Source organism: Archocentrus centrarchus, chromosome 17 (assembly GCF_007364275.1).
Source record: "Archocentrus centrarchus isolate MPI-CPG fArcCen1 chromosome 17, fArcCen1, whole genome shotgun sequence".
In the NCBI taxonomy this organism is placed as follows: domain Eukaryota; kingdom Metazoa; phylum Chordata; class Actinopteri; order Cichliformes; family Cichlidae; genus Archocentrus; species Archocentrus centrarchus.
The window spans coordinates 22,950,193-22,966,983 of NC_044362.1; the positions used below are offsets into that span (position 1 = coordinate 22,950,193).

Here is a 16,791-nt window from a genome sequence, read left to right on the forward strand (position 1 = left end):
TGTTTTATTATTTTGTGAATGCTTTTGTTACTTCAATAGGTTGACCCCACCCCCTCCCAGAAAGCAAAAGCTCATTGATTTGAACTTGACCCAGTTAGACTGTAACATATTTAAAGAAACTTGAAAATTTGGCTTTGGTGGAAACTGAGCTTAACCACTTTAAAGGATTTACCCTCTAAGCTTCACAAGTTTGTGTGTTATGCTATAAATAGACACGGAGTCTCTAAGCACCAAAATCCTTTATTGCATAGAAACATGGTGGTCTATTTTTATCATGACGAAGACACTGAAATTTAGAGTGTGGTAAAATCAGTGTTTGGAAGTGGCAGACTTAAACTAAATCAGAGATTTCCTCTCATTTTAGCAAAGCTGCATCTCAAGCAGCTCAAGATATGAACTCAAAGAAATATACTCCGCCATCACAAGGTCAGTATGTGTAATAAAGTGATTGTATATATATATATATATATATATATATATATATATATATATATATATATATAGAGAGAGAGAGAGAGAGAGAGAGAGAGAGAGAGAGAGAGAGAGAGAGAGATTATTTATAATAACTGCTGAATCTTTGTTATTTTGTCGTTCTGTACGAGCAGCCAATCAGCAGGTGAAAAAAAAGCCGGTAAGTGATGAAAGTTTTCTGCTCTATTCTTATCTCTTTCAGCCCATTGTTCCTTCTTATAAAGAATAGTCTTCCATAGAAACACACTATGTGAATTAACAGCAAAACCGATCACTGCATGTGACACGCAGGATCTTTGGTTTTGTCTTCTATACCATTTTTGCATTCGTTGCTGTCTGCCTGAACTACGCTTGTTGAAAAACATTTGAGAAAAGTTAGCTCATACGGTGTCAAATTGTATCTTTTGTCAGCGTGAACCCCTCCAAGTGGTACATATGTCTTTCAGACTAAAGCAAGGACACCATTGCCTTGACTGGGACAAACAAAGGTCCTAAACTTGAGGACCTTTGTTTTCCTGAACTGAAACTGGCTCAGTGAACTTTTAGAGAACTTGTATTAACAAAGATCACATTTTTTTGTATTGTAGGTTCTTAAAATTAACTGTGTTAGACTTTTCACTTAAAACTTAAGAAGACTATTTACTTACTCCTGACCTGTTGCCATAATTTAGAGTGCCTTATTCACATTGACCTGAAGGTTGGTGTTAGTTAGTTGGTGGACTTTTCCTCCACTGTCGTGAATTTCTAAGTTTGCTATCACATATGACAAGTTAAAATATAACAAAAAATTATGACTCTTTGCTTGAAAGTGACTGAAACGATTAATTAATGATCAAAGTGGTATTAATAACCAATTTATTCTCCTCATATGTAATCATTTGAGGACTTATCTTTATACTAGGATGGTTATATTAGCGATTATAGCCACAATTGAAATGTTGATTGTCATTAATCAGAAACCCAGAGAGCGAGGTGGAAATTGTGCACACTGAGACAAGTTTTTGCAATTTGGTATGGTCAAACGTATGGACATAAGGTTTTCAAAAACATGAAAGATGGTATCATGCAAGGTTCTACTGGTAACAGAAGCTATTTTCTTTTTCTGATGGTAGCCATATTGGATTTTTTGTATACTGGCCACCAGGTGGCCACCTCAACTTGTATGCGGTGGTTTTTGAAAACCTTTATACTTAAGATCCTGCCATATTGCAAAACTATGTCACAGAGTGCTCAATTCTTATCCATTTTTCTGAATTCCCTCTCCGCTAAGATGCTGCATATAGAAAATAAGATCATTCAACCCACTGGATGATAAATGCAACAGTTCTCAGTATGTAGCACTGGTTTCACAGCAAAAATCTAACTTTGCGGATTTTTACTGCCTTGCGGCTACAGGGGGAGCAGGTGGCTATGTATGATGTAGTGCCTACAATGCGTCCTGTGGTTCTAATGGGACCATCACTGAAGGGCTTAGAGGTGAGTTTCCTTTGATTTTGAGTGGTCTCTAAAGCAGTATAGTTTGGAGTAATTTATTTATTTTTGTTTGTTTGTTTGTTTGTTTGTTTGTTTTGGGTTCACTTCCAGGTTACAGATATGATGCAAAAAGCACTATTTGATTTTTTAAAACATCGATTTGAAGGCAGGTAAGTTCTGATTTAATTTTTCATATATGTAATCTGTTGTATAAATGAAAAAACAAAAAAACAATGAAAATTATAACTATGCAATCATGTTATTTTGTAACCATGTTATTTTGTCTCTTGTCCAGAATTACTATTACACGGGTCACAGCAGACATCTCACTGGCTAAACGGTCCATCCTCAACAATCCTGGCAAAAAGGCCTTAATTGATCGGTCCAACACCCGCTCCAATTTAGGTATGTGGTTTATCATTGTAGAATGGTTTCGTTGGCACTTATTTGGAGAGCTGTGGTTGGCATTTACAGCCTCGGGGCAGCTCAAATAGTACTAGCCATAAGAAAGACTAAATCATTTATTAAAATAAATGGAGCAAAGGCTGCAAGCTAGTTCAGGAAGGCAATTCAGGATGCACTGTCATATACGAAAACACACCCTCCCTATTAAGCATCTCTCCCTCTGACATGTCAGTGCCACAGCCCTGCACCCTGTTTCAACCCCTCCACCACCCCGGCCTCTACCTTCAGGCTCCAGGGGATGTTTACACATCACTCACTGTAAATGTGGTACACTTAAAAATGGGGAGTGATGAATAAACATCCATATGAGCTCAGAGCATAGATACCAAACTCTAACTGTATTATGCTGCTGTAATAAATCAGTCATTTCAAACAACAGTGGTCTGACTAAACTTCTTTAATTGTTTAAGTGTTCTGGGACTCACTGTGCGGTCCCTGGTGGCAAAAAAAGTTGCCCACTTGGAAACCTAATTAGGATAAAATAGGAAAGTGATACTGTCTGACCCAGGTTTGATATGATTCTTGCTTTATCTCATTAACACTGTGTGACTCATGCTCACAGTGTTTGCTTTTCTATGTGGTGCAAAGATTATTGCAACGATAATAATGTCAGAGAATAATATATGCAATTCAGATGAGAATATTGACTTCACTCTCATATCAGCATTACAGCCAGCTGTCCTACATGAATATATGTGAAAATTTTAATCCCAGTTCCTCTAGTAATTGTTGTGATATTTAACTAATAGGCTAAATTTAAATTACATTAAAGTAATTTTCAAAAAAGAAAAAAAGGCCTTAGAGGAAGAGACAAGAAATAACCAAATACACTTTAAGTCAGCATTTTCTTTTTACTAATTTCTTTCTAAAAGCTACTGACATAAACTGAGCAACCAACAGTCCAACCAGCATAGGCCAAAAATCTGTCAGCACCGCCGCATTAACACATTAAGTGATTTGCTCGTCACATATCACTTTGAAGCTGACAGCTGGTCACTTACAGACTTTCTAGAATCTAGTTGCTCAGGTAACCCTCCAGTATATTTCCTACCAGGTCATATGTCAGCGGTGTCCTGCGTTCTCATCAGCAGTCACGTCAATCCCGTGGGATTGAAAAAAGTTTATCTTAGGTCCCACCCACTTCGCTGTCCACCGGCTGTTCCATCGGCAGTCGCTTGAAGTCGCTGAATGTCCTTGACTTTGCATCGTCTCTGGTCGTCATGACACTACTAATCGCTTCCAGTGTGGACATAGCTTCAAGCTCAATCAGTGACAGTTGCTTTGTATTTAAAATTAACATGTTAATGCAGTAGTGCTTAGCAGTAGTGCTTCACATTCAGTTCTCGAAAGAAAGAAAATAAGTGCATCAAAAAAACAAACAAACAAACAAAAAAACTGAGTTTTTAGTATAGTACAGTTACTTGGTGAATTATATCAGTTATGTTAATATATTGACTGGAAACTTACTGTGGATTTGATGTCTTTGTCCCAATGACGTTGTGCAGTAAGGTAGCACAAATCTCCTGTTTTGCTACAGGGGGAAATATTTGATATCAAACAGAAGCATGATAAAAATTTGTTTGGTTTTCTCTACTCTTGTCTTTCTCGTTGCTGTCTCATCCCAGATGCTGCTGGTATGTATGACTGAAAGCACTGCTAGTCCTTGTGTTTTTGAATGCGCCACCTTCCTTCTCCTTTCATTATCTCACTGCCTCTGTCCCAACTGCCACTTTTTTTAAACACTGTGTGTATACAGCCATAGACTTGTGGACTTCACTGTTACTGTTATTAAGCTTTTCAGTTTGCTGGGTTGGGTGATATGCATGTATTTTATTTGTGAATACTAGAACTCATTAAGGACAGAAGGAGCCACAGTTTCCTATATGTCCTTCTTTACTCTCCCCCTTGTGGCCAGTCTTTTAATACACTCCCATGAGTGCAACAAATCTGACTCACCTCAATGATTAGTTAAACAAGAAAAGGAAAATAAATTACGTTTTTTAGGCAGCTTCATTAAGTGTGTCTTGTTTTTCATTAACACAGTTTCAGTTTTTAATCTACTGAGGTATTTTGGGAAGTCTTTTCTATTGACGTGATAGGTGTGTGTGTGCTTTTGTTGTTCGATACTTATTTGTTTTCAGTATTAGAAATGGTATAGCAGGGACAAGACAGTTATGATAACAGATTGCATAAGTGGATATCCTAGAATTTCTGCGGATTTCCATGTGACAGTGAGATGTGTTTGAAAGTAATACTGAGGTTATTTTGTATACATGTTCAAGAATGAATGTTCACACTTTGGGATGTAATCCATGCAAATTAAGTGTCCAGAAATTCCTGGATGCTTTAGAGTTACCAAAGCAACATATCACTATACAAACAAACTCACTCACTATTTTTATTTATTTCCTCATGATGAACTGATTCAAAGGACCTGGTAAATGTTAGATAAAATACATAAAAGTGCTGTCTTGATAAAGACCAGTGATCTAAAAACATTTTCATAAGTTGGATTCAAGATGTGGCAACTCATTTAAAATGTTAAAGAATTTAATTATGCACACACACACTGACTTTCCTGGATCTTAGGTGTCAATCTTGCTTTTGCTTTCTGGTTTTGCAGCCCAGATCCAAGGGGAGGTGGAGCGTATCTTTGAGCTCGCCCGCAGTCTGCAGTTGGTTGTTTTAGATGCAGACACCGTCAACCACCCTCTGCAGGTGTCCAAGACCTCCCTGGCTCCAATTCTGGTCTATGTCAAGATCTCCTCCCCAAAAGTAAGCTTCATCAGAAAGCAATGTCAAATCAGATAAAATATGATTTTCTAAAACTGAGTTCTGGGCCATCTCTGTTCTTTAATAACTAAAAGGAAATCATGTAAATGCATTTTTTTTCTCTCTACTTCTTTTATTCCCCTCCCTCTCCTGATTCCTATCAAATAGGTGTTGACAAGACTGATCAAGACTAGAGGGAAGTCTCAGACCAAACATCTGAATGTTCAGCTTGTGGCAGCAGACAAGCTTGCCCAGTGTCCACCCGTGAGTGCCATCTAGTGGCAGATATGAAGAGTTACTTTAGTGGTCTAATGCTACATGTGTCATGCCCATTGGAGCTGCTGCAGTCCCCCAAAAATCCTCTATATTTTGTTTGTTTGCCTTCTTTTTGGTTTTGTTTGAACTAGGGATTTCAGCAGCATAATTGATTTTTGTGACTTTGGTACGGCTTTGAAACATCATTTAGACATTTATTTGTTTATATGATCTTATTTTCTCACATCTCCTTATCTGAGTCTCATAACAGTAACTGTAGATTTTACCTAGTAACTTGATTATCACACACCTTTCAATTTCAATTTTCCTGTAGGAAATGTTTGATGTCATCTTAGATGAAAACCAGCTATCAGATGCCTGTGAGCACATTGCTGATTACCTGGAATCCTACTGGAGAGCCACTCATCCACCAGAGATGGAGCCTGCCAACGCAGTGGTGGCCCAGTTGGCTGAGAATACACTGCCTGCCAGTCCTACAGTAATACCGGTACATAACACACAAACAAATACAGAGAAAAGAACTAGTACAAAAAAACAAAACAAAAAAAAAGGTAACGTCTCCCTTTCATCTCATCTCATAGCTCATTTCACAGCTGAATGTGAAATTAAAAAATGTTTGAACTGTAAATAATCATCTCATCAGAAATCTTATTGTTACCAGAGGAACTACTGCATCATTTTTTCCCCATTAATCCATCTAACATTTTCATTTCATTTCTTCTCATCGTACTCCACTGGAAAGTTGAAGAAATGAGATAGGCCTACCTCTGGTGAGTGAAATATATTCAAATTCTACTGTAGCTCCACCATAGCAGTAGAGATGAGTTACAGTAGTTAGTACCATGTTTGTCGTGTCTACAGAGTAATTTGTGTAGAAAATAGAAATATGTAGCTTTTGTCTTTACAACAATCCAGGATGCAAAAAATAAAACAACCTAGTAGTGATGTGACACTTGCTGGGAAAATGACAGAAAATCACAGAAATAATACAAACTAACAAATAAAACACTTTTTTGGTGAAGCTGCACTTTTTCTTTGCTGTTGTCCTAATCGCTTTATATAAATATTTGTGATGCAAACAACAGTTTATGTGTAAACGATTTAAAAAGGTAGTGTTAATTCATGCATGACTTGGCAGTGGAAGTCAGGCTCGTGGTTGTGCACAGTCGTACAATTTCAAAATCACTGACCTTTATAAAACAGCATTATACCTGTGCATGTCTTTGTAAGGGTACCAGAAAGAATCTGGATGCTTATTTGTATCTTTGTGCATATACAAAGTTTTAGTTATAACATATAAATGTCTCACAGACATTTACAGTGTTGATTTGACAGCCATAACTTAAGTTTAATGGTGGATTTCCTTCCTAGTGTTTTTAACCTTTTTCTCCTGTTACTGTTTCTAATTTAGTCCTCTAAATTCTATCATTTATGGCACAAAAACAACTTTCAATAAAAGACCTCTCCATAAACTTTTTCTGGACTAAATTTATAAGTTGTATAGTGTGGGGTGTGACGGGTATTACTGGTCAGAGGACATTATGTTTTTTGTTTTTTTTTTCATTCTAGGATGAGCAGAAAAGCAAGAAGTCAGCTGCCCCCAAGAGGAAGGGCTCCCGTGAGAACCACCTAGAGCAGGAGCCCCCTTCAGTCCCAGCTCAGGAGCAGAGGACTGAGGAGGGCCAAAGAGAAGAGGAAGAGCGGCTCCTGAGGACTGAACCAAAGAGACCCCAGCACACCCACCACCATCACCATCACCACCACCATCGGCGGATGGAGCAGCACAGCCACACCCAGCACAGCCAAACATCAGGTGGCGTGGAAATACAGTCGAGCCGGGATTATGCCCCGAGGCCTCCTCGAAGGTACATGCCCGAGGAGAGGGATGGAGAGGTGGACGATGGAGTGAAGGAGGACGAGGAGGACATTTACTGTAACTTTCGAGTTCATAACCACCATCATCATAACAGCAACCACCACCACCATCACCACCACCACCACCAACATCATCGTGGAAACAGCCAGCCATATGCCGGAGAGGACTATGAACAGGAGCACAATGAGCGCAACCGGCAGCACAGGCATCACCAGCATATTCCATCACGGACACACCACACGATGGATCAGTATCCTGCACACAACCATCACAGCTACCATCACTACCACGGCAGAGAGAGGGACAGGGACAGAGACAGAGACAGAGACAGAGACAGAGATAGAGATAGAGATAGAGAAAGACACAAGGACAGGGAAAGGGACAGAGATAGGGATCGAGGTAGAGACAAAGACAGAGATGCACGACAGTGGCACAGAGATTCCTATATACACTAGTGACTGTTTCTACTGCAGGTTGGTGCATGGATTCATGCTGCTCATTTTATAACGCATTAATGGGCAGGGCAGTTTGTGTCTTCTTTGTAGTCAGTGTTTCTCCTCATATGTTTGCAATTTTTAAAAAAAAAAAGATTTCCCCTCTATCACATGAACACACCTGGTTCTTTCTTATTTTAGCATTTGTAAGATACATTTTTTTTTTTGTATGTTTTATTTTATCCTAATTCTTATGGCTCCATGTGTGTTTTGCACAAACGGTGGTCAGTGTTAAACTGCATCAGAATGCTCATGCATCATTCCGTTCTGAAGTTGGGATTACTATAATAATTTCAGTATCAGCTATGGTTATTTATTTTCTATGCCATTGTTTTGTCCTCAAAACTCACTGCAGGCAATGGCTTTGTTTGACCAACAGTCCAATATCCAGAGACGCTCAGTTTACAGTGATGCAGAGTATTGAATCTATTGTACTTTATGTATCCAGCATACAGTATCTAAGACATCATAATAAGATGTGTTACTGGGACTGTGTTGAGATATCTTGAGATATTGTTAAACATTATTTTGTTTCAGCTTGGCATAATTTGGTTGTTGGACTGTAGGCCAAACAAAACAATCAGTTTGAAGATGTCACTTTAACCTCTGGGGGAATTGCAATGTGCATATTTTACATTTTATTCAATAAATAGTAAATTTACTAATGAAGAAAGGGGCAGGTTCATCAGTTAACAACTAACTCATAATCTGCTCAGAATGCGAAAAGAAAAAAGTTGCAATGAATGCTGTATTTTTAGATATTATTTTTTACATATTTACACAGTGAACTGTGGGGAACAACTGACTTGTGCATTTCAATGTCATATCTTCATTTAAATCGGTGTATCAAAAGGCAACGATTTATTTTAAACATTGTTATGAAAAGTCAAACTATTTTTCTACATGATTTGAAAGGGAAGTCATACTTTACTTCCTACTTTTTAAACTGGTGTACAAGCATATTTACTGACTTGCATTTGCTGTCTGGAAGCATGAATAATCTTTTGGTGACACTGACCTGTGCTATATGCTGGATATTCTATGCATCTTCTTGTGATAAAATATATTGCTTGAATACAATCTCTATGCATTTGTACATACTTCATAATTGCCTTGTTAAGTAAATGTAAGGAGAACCAGAAAGCCTCTTGCACTGTTTGGTAGAACTTCGGTATAACCACTGATTTAACAAGATGGGATTGACACTGTTCCTTTCAAGACTTGTTTTTTGGTTATTTTTGTGTTTGTTTGTTGGTTGGTTGGTTTTGTACAGCATTCAGAAGTTCATTTAGAGAAATATGCATTCTATTATTGAAAATCATTAAAATGTAAAATGTGTTAAGTGACACCTCCTTCACTTATTACTCACTTATTAAAGGTTTTATTCAAGATGAACTCAACATAGTCCAGCAGTTTTGCAGGAGAGCCTCTGAGGTTGTGCCCCAGCTCCCTGGTTGTGCCGGCCGGTGTCCTTCCTGGGCTTTGGGTCTGTTCGCTGTCCCTCGGCTCCTGCAGTGCTGTGTGCTCCTCTTCCTGGCTGTCCACACTACTTGCTAGAGCCGGGATGTGCTGTCTGGCTTCTGTTGGGTCTTGGTGGGGTTCTCAGGCACTGGTGGAGGCCTTCCTGCATGTTCCTGGCTCTGCACACTAGTGTGCACTGCAGCCTGGTCTTCGCTGTAGGTTGCGTCCACTTGGGGTTTCTGAGCTCATGTGGGCTCCCATCACCACTCTGTATGTTGGTGTTTGGGCTCTGGTGATTCACTGTGTGGACCACCACACTGACTGTTGTTGTTTCTATGTGTTTCTCTGTCCTTGCTTGAGTGTTTGGTTTGTGGATTTCATTGTGGTGAATTTTATCCTCTTTAAAGGTAGTTGGTTGTTGGGGGAAGGATGCTGGTAACGACTATGCACACATGTTCACAAGGGGGTAAATGCAGGGTAGCTGAGCATAAGTAATAAGAGTAATTGAAAATCTCAAGGGACAAACTCTGTAGGTTGTATCTGTGAATCATTCATGAATCATTCATGAATTAGGCTACTTGTGGTAGTCCTCTCCATAGTCCATAGTTTTGCAGAGCTCTTTTCAGTTTATGAGTTCTGTTTTTAATTATGTTCAAGTGCAATGTTTTTTTGTTTTTTGTTTTTTCATAAAAGAGCAGAAAATGTGACTGTACCTTTGTGAGTCTTATACAAGCCAATCCAGAAAGCATTCTGTCTGTCTTTAAAGACTAGAACACTGGTAAAAATAAATCTTTGCTCAGCAGAATTTTCAATGCTGGTAAGAGCTCCACCTTGACAAACAAAAGACAAATAAACAAACAAAGTGTTGAATCCAAACACAGCTTACGGATTGGGAATTTGCATTAGACCATTCCCAGATCCTTACCATGTCTTACACATTGAGCAGATACCTCAGCCCACTCAAACAATTACCCTTAAATGGTACCATCTGTAAATTAAAAAATAATCAAATACTTAAGCTTTAAATACTCAGATACTTTAAATTCAAGGAGCATTTGTCTGACAACAAGGTACATACAACAAGCAAACTATGTCAGATCTAAAATAAATAAATAAAAATCATAGTTCATAGTGATGAACAGTTACATGTTTCCAATTTCTCAATGGCAAAACAAATTTGAGGAGGCAGGATTGCTTTATCAAATTTTATATGAGCCCTAATTGTAGACTTCATACAAACACTGGCCATGCAGCCACTACAGTCACCAGTCTTCCACTTTCCATTATTTTTTACATAAACACAAGATTTGTTCATTTGTGGTTCAGATTTGTATATTGTCATATTATTGTCATTTTATTTTTAAGGAAGAAAATCTGTAATCTTATGGATTTAATATTGAAAAATTAAATATAAAAAAAATAAAAAAAGTTAAATAAAATCACATAAAGTCTGCCCAGTTTTCAGATGTAGAACACCAGGTACATTTGCAAAACTTAAAATAATAATTACTGCATACCTGGTTTTATACAAACATTTACAGTAGCAAAGCAGGTGAGGTGTAAAACCATTAGTGCCCTGTACCTGCTTTTTGTTCAATCCAATCCATAAAGGACCTTTCAATTCCAGAGCCATCACCTCGATGTAAGCCTGTGACCACTCATTTCGTAGGCTAGCCAGGTTAGCACCATCAAGCTCACAGTACTTTTTGACTGCATCCCAGTTCATTTTCTGAGTAACAACCTTGATAGAATCATTAAGTATTTTCACAAAGCTGGTGTGAGTAGTTGGCTCAGGGGAGTCTGGGAGAGATGGATCTGTGTATGGTTAAAAAAAAGAAAGAAAGAAAAAGCAAACTGATTTAAATTTTAATTACTGTGAATGTTTTCAAGCATGAAGCATTAGATCTGAGTTACTGTTGTAATAAGTCAGTAACTCAGTTTCCTGGTCAGTAAACCTGGAATGTAACTTGAAGTTGAAGCATATATATATATATATATATATATATATATATATATATATATATATATATATATACACACTCACCCGTTCAACTGTTTGTCACCATCTTGAGTGTTTCAGAAACTGCTGATCTACGGGATTTTTCCATGCAACGATCTCTAGGACTTATTCATCCTCTGATGAATCTCAAGTCTTGCTGGGACATTTGGATGGTATGGTTAAAATCAGATGTAGACAACATGAAAACACTGATCGATCCTGCTTTGTGTCAATGGTTTAGGCTGCTGGTGGTGTAATGCTGTGAGGAATATTTTCTTGGCACAGTTTGGGCCTCTTAGTACCAGCTGAGCATCATTTAAATGCCACACTTTAACTGAGGATTGTTATTGACCATATCCATGCCTGCTTAAAGCACAATAATGTGCCATGTTCCAAAGTCCAAATCATCTCAAACTGTTTTTTTGAAAATCACAATGAGTTCACTTCAGTCATCAGATCTGAATCGTGTAGAACACCTTTGGGGTGGTGGAACAGGATGTGTTCTCATCATGGATGTGCAGCTGACAAATGAGCAGCAACTGTGTGATGCTATCATGCAAATGTGAACCAGAATCTCTGAGGAATGTTTCCAACACCTCGTCGAATCTGTGTCACGAAGAAGACAGTTCGGTGTGTGTGTGTGTGTACGTACATGCATGCATAAGTACATACATACAGTACATTCTGGTGGCCCCGAGAGGTCTAACACACTGCAGCTTAAGAAAACACCAGCAAATAGAACAATTCTGCAAGCATACATAAGGCAATGGAAGTTGAATACAAAAGTAGAAAACAATACTGCAAAAGTTCACAAAAAATAATTTTAAAAAAGCTTAAAAAAATCCAGCAGAAGTGATCCTGCTATAGGTGAAACAATAACAGAATAGCTGCAATAAACAACTGATAGCAAACATATATCTAGAGTATTATATAAATCGTGTGATTAGAACACACATTAACTTGAATTTTTTTCTCCCTCACAACACTGAGAAATTTTACTCTCCCGTTAAGTGTGTCTCAGTACAATCCTTTGCATGTTTCAGTTTCTGTCACTTCTGTAGGTGTTCTGTCATTTTATTGTCTCCCCAAAATCACTTACTTCCTTAGAAGTACATCAGCTGTTTATCAGCTATCCCATGTCTGTAAAGTTAGTCTTAAGAAGCTGTTCAGCTGTGGTGTGATATTTATTCAATTTGTACACAGTGACGTGCGGTGAGGTTTGTGACGGGTGAGGTACTGATTCGTTTGGAGTCCAATGTTCACATACCGGTATATGAACCCAAAATAGAAGCTTATATTTCAATTTTAATTATGCTAATGATTAATTATGCTTTAATCAACCCCATACTGTTCAACAATGATGGCAAGAAAAACAAAATATTTAATGTAAGGTCAAACTATATATATATATTTTTTGTTTGTTTGTTTTTTGTTTTGTTTTGTTTGTTTTTTTGGGGGGGGGGGGGTCTCTCTTCTTAAATAAATAAAAAAGGCATGTATTATCTTTGCGCCTATCCTTCTCAGCACTGCTGCTGGAACAGCGTTGCCGCAACACTTCCCCCTATCGGTGCAGCACGGTACTTTTATGACCGATTACAAAGAATAAACATGTCACACACATTTATTCAATATATTAGACAGACCGTGGAACATCAGCATGTGTAGCACACGTGTAATCAAACAAGTATATTGGCGATATAAAGAGAGACAGCAATGGGCATGCGCCAACCACCTGCTTCTTTTATTGTATGTGACGCAGCGCCACCAGAGGTGAGGCACAGCACTGCACTGGCTCATCCTCCATTTCTTACATGTGTTTGAACAGGCAATGCGAAAATTCCACGATTTTGACCATTAAAGTGTTGAAATAATTCCGAAAACAGTTTTATAACGCAGTTTTATAGAACATTCAAGTGGTCAAATGCATTTTCTCTTATAATTGTTAGTATTTTACTTGTCATGATGACAGGGGAGGCACTGCCTCACCTGCCGACCTTGACTGCACGTTACTGTTTGTGCAGTACATTCAGTCACACGGCAGTCTCAATCAGTTGTGTTCAATGATAATTCCAGCGAAGCTAGTGCAAACAAGACAGTTTTGTTGTGAGTGTTGACAAAAAACGAAGAAGAGTCATAACCTGATGTGAGTATTTGACTAATTTGCTCAGTGAATGCATATATGTTTACTGACTCAAACATGCACCAAAATCAACTTCTCCTTCCTTGTAGCCTGACCATAACTGAAGTAATACAAGCCAAAATTTGTTTAATTATAATGCTAAAAGTTTATTAATGGTTAATTAAATTATTAAAATGCAGCACTTGTCTTAAGGAACTTTTTAAAAAGAAAAAAAACATGGATTATTTTTACACCTGAAAGACTAGATGTCAGAGTATTGCAGTTACAGAGACAAACATGACCAGTGAGAAATGTTTTAATGGTTTATCTGCTGAATGAAAATAGCACCAAAATGTAACTCTTAAAAACAAACAACAATCTTTGAATTTTGTGAACAGTGCTTAACGACTTAGACCACCACCTAATGTAATACTACAGCTGCCCTAAATTAACAGTGCTGGTAATTTCCAAAATAATTTTCTATGTTTATGTAATGCTTAATCAACCACTGTGTGTAAGTTCTTCAGTCAATGATGTTTGTAATAAAGTATATTTAATGCCAAAATATAATTATTGTTGTTATTCATTCATTTACAAATGTTTTACAAAAAAGCTGAAAACGTAGTAAAGCACATTAGTATTTTTCATTAAACTGCAAAATTACAACTATTTACTTTAATTCCTGAACAGAAAAATGAGATTAAAATAAATGTTACGAGTGATTAATTTCTGACTTCTCTGAGAAGTCCTTTGGCCAGCTTAAATTTTGATATAAAAATTTAAGAGCACAGTCCTAGCGCAGTTGTAGGAACAGCTAAGATACTGTACAGGTCCCTGAGACCGCCCAAGTGGCGAGTGGGAAATTTGTTTTCTTTTTCTTTTTTTTTCTTTTTTATATTGTATTATTTGTATATGTGAGTATATTGTAATATTTTATATTTTTATTATCCCACTTTGGATGGAGCAGCTCTCATTTCTCGAAATCTGGCCAAATTTTTTAACCCTTCTAAAAACTGACTACCCAGGGTTGAGACAGGAAGCAGAGTAGCAGTCTTACACGCCTCTCTGCAGCTTCTCTCCTCCTGCCATCCCCCCAAAACCCCATCCCCATAGAGTCGGTGCCTGCTCCCAGAAAACCAAAAAACAAACCCAAAATCAGCAAATAGCTTTATCAACTGCAGGATAAAACAATTAAATGTGGAATATTAAATATTGGGTCTCTCTCTTCCAAGTCCCTGTTAGTAAATGATTTAATAATTGATCAACATATTAATTTATTCTGCCTTACAGAAACCTGGTTACAGCAGGATGAATATGTTAGTTTAAATGAATCAACACCCCCGTGTCACAGTAACTGTCAGAATGCTCGAAGCACAGGTCGAGGAGGAGGATTAGCTGCAATCTTTAATTCCAGCTTATTAATTAATCAAAGACCCAGACAAAGTTTTCATTCTTTTGAAAGCCTGACTCTTAGTCTTGTCCATCCTAATTGGGAAAATCAAAAACCTGTTTTATTTGTTATTATCTATCGTCCACCTGGTCCCTACTCAGAGTTTCTGTCTGATTTCTCAGACTTTTTATCTGATTTAGTGCTCAGTTCAGATAAAATAATTATAGTGGGTGATTTTAACATCCATGTAGGTGCCGTTTACACGAAGCCGTTTTCACTGGAAACGGTGTCGTTTTGATGCGTTTCAGCCTTTCGTTTACACGATGGCGTTTCAGAAACGATCCGCGTTTACACGAGGACATGTGAAACGATGAAAACGATGTAGTTCCCATGCCAGGCCACAAGTTGGCGTTGGTTTTCTCTTTGCAGTTTGTTTACGCAAGACGCGCATGCGTGGAGTGACACAGTAGGTAGTGCGGCAAATTGTTCATTACTTACAAAACGGCCAATGTGAGAGGTTTTGTGTGGACAGATGATGAGGTTGGATCGCTGCTGCACACAACGCTGAATTACAAAACGGTAAAAACACAGGAAAAGCATAAGAAGCACTCGTGAATCCGCGAGTGCTGTTTATCAGTTTGCGCGTGCGCGAAAAACTGGCCGTCGCAACCATAGTGCGCATGTGCGAGTCGAGCGTTTTCAAATCACCCCGGTTTCAAGTGTTTACACGAAAACGCAAGCCGGTGCGTTTCTGAAACGCTCCACTCTGGACCCCGTTTCTGAAACACATCGTTTTCACTCTGTTGTCGTGTAAACAGAAGGGCGAAACGCATCAAAACGACACCGTTGTCGTGTAAACGCAAGGCCGAAACGCATCAAAACGACACCGTTTCAAAATGAAAACGGTCTCGTGTAAACGGCACCGTAGATGCTGAGAATGACAGCCTCAGCACTGCATTTAATCTATTGTTAGATTCAATTGGCTTCTCTCAAAATGTAAAGGAGCCCACCCACCACTTTAATCATACTCTGGATCTTGTCCTAACATATGGCATAGAAACTGAAGACTTAACAGTATTCCCTGAAAGCCCCCTCCTGTCTGACCATTTCTTAGTAACATTTACATTTACTTTAATGGATTACACAGCAGTGGGGAATAAGTTTTATTACAGTAGAAGTCTTTCTGAAAGTGCTGTAAGTTTAAGGATCTAATTCCTTCATTGTTATGCTCTTCAGTGCCATGTGCCAACACAGTGCAGAGCAGCTACCTGAACTCTGCTCCCAGTGAGGTCGATTATCTCGTCAGTAGTTTTACATCCTCACTGCGTATAACTTTGGATACTGTGGCTCCTCTGAAAAGGAAAGCTTCAAATCAGAAGTGCCTGACTCCGTGGTATAATTCACAAACGCACAGCTTAAAGCAGATAACCCGAAAGCTGGAGAGGGAATGGTGTCTCACTAAATTAGAAGATGCTCATTTAGCCTGGAAAAAGAGTTTGTTGCTCTATAAAAAAGCCCTCCGTAAAGCTAGGACATCTTACTACCCATCATTAATTGAAGAAAATAAGAACAACCCCAGGTTTCTTTTCAGCACTGTAGCCAGGCTGACAAAGAGTCAGAGCTCTGTAGAGCCGAGTATTCCTTTCACTTTAACTAGTAGTGACTTCATGGATTTCTTTACAAATAAAATTTTAGACATTAGAGAAAAAAATGTTCATAACCATCTCAAAGACTTATCTCCATGTCCGGCTGCTTTCAGCCGCTGGTACTTGTTTAGACTCTTTTGCTCCAGTTGATCTTTTAGAGTTAACTTCAATAGTTACTTCCTCCAAACCAGCAACATGTTTGTTAGATCCCATTCCTACTAGACTGTTCAAAGAAGTCTTTCCAAATATTGATGCTTCTATCTTAAAAATGATCAATCTGTCTTTATTAGTTGGGTATTAGTAGGCCTTCAAGGTGGCTGTAATTAAAACGCTACTTAAAAAGCCATCA

At 38.2% G+C, this 16,791-nt stretch overlaps 1 protein-coding gene across 2 annotated transcripts in view; it reads left to right on the plus strand.

The window, feature by feature from the left end:
* cacnb2b (calcium channel, voltage-dependent, beta 2b) overlaps positions 1-9,148 on the plus strand; it is a 35,357-nt gene extending 26,209 nt beyond the window's left edge. Inside the window, exons 5-14 of one of the 2 annotated variants that reach the window (XM_030751105.1) lie at positions 365-426; positions 606-631; positions 1,867-1,947; positions 2,056-2,114; positions 2,240-2,349; positions 4,035-4,043; positions 5,033-5,184; positions 5,350-5,445; positions 5,771-5,944; positions 7,027-9,147. In XM_030751105.1, the coding sequence (XP_030606965.1) occupies positions 365-426; positions 606-631; positions 1,867-1,947; positions 2,056-2,114; positions 2,240-2,349; positions 4,035-4,043; positions 5,033-5,184; positions 5,350-5,445; positions 5,771-5,944; positions 7,027-7,788 (1,531 nt within the window). In that variant the 3' untranslated portion in view covers positions 7,789-9,147. Of the gene's footprint in view, positions 1-364; positions 427-605; positions 632-1,866; positions 1,948-2,055; positions 2,115-2,239; positions 2,350-4,034; positions 4,044-5,032; positions 5,185-5,349; positions 5,446-5,770; positions 5,945-7,026 lie in introns of both variants that reach the window. The other variant, XM_030751106.1, reaches the window with a different exon arrangement.
* Positions 9,149-16,791: the final 7,643 nt, after the last annotated feature.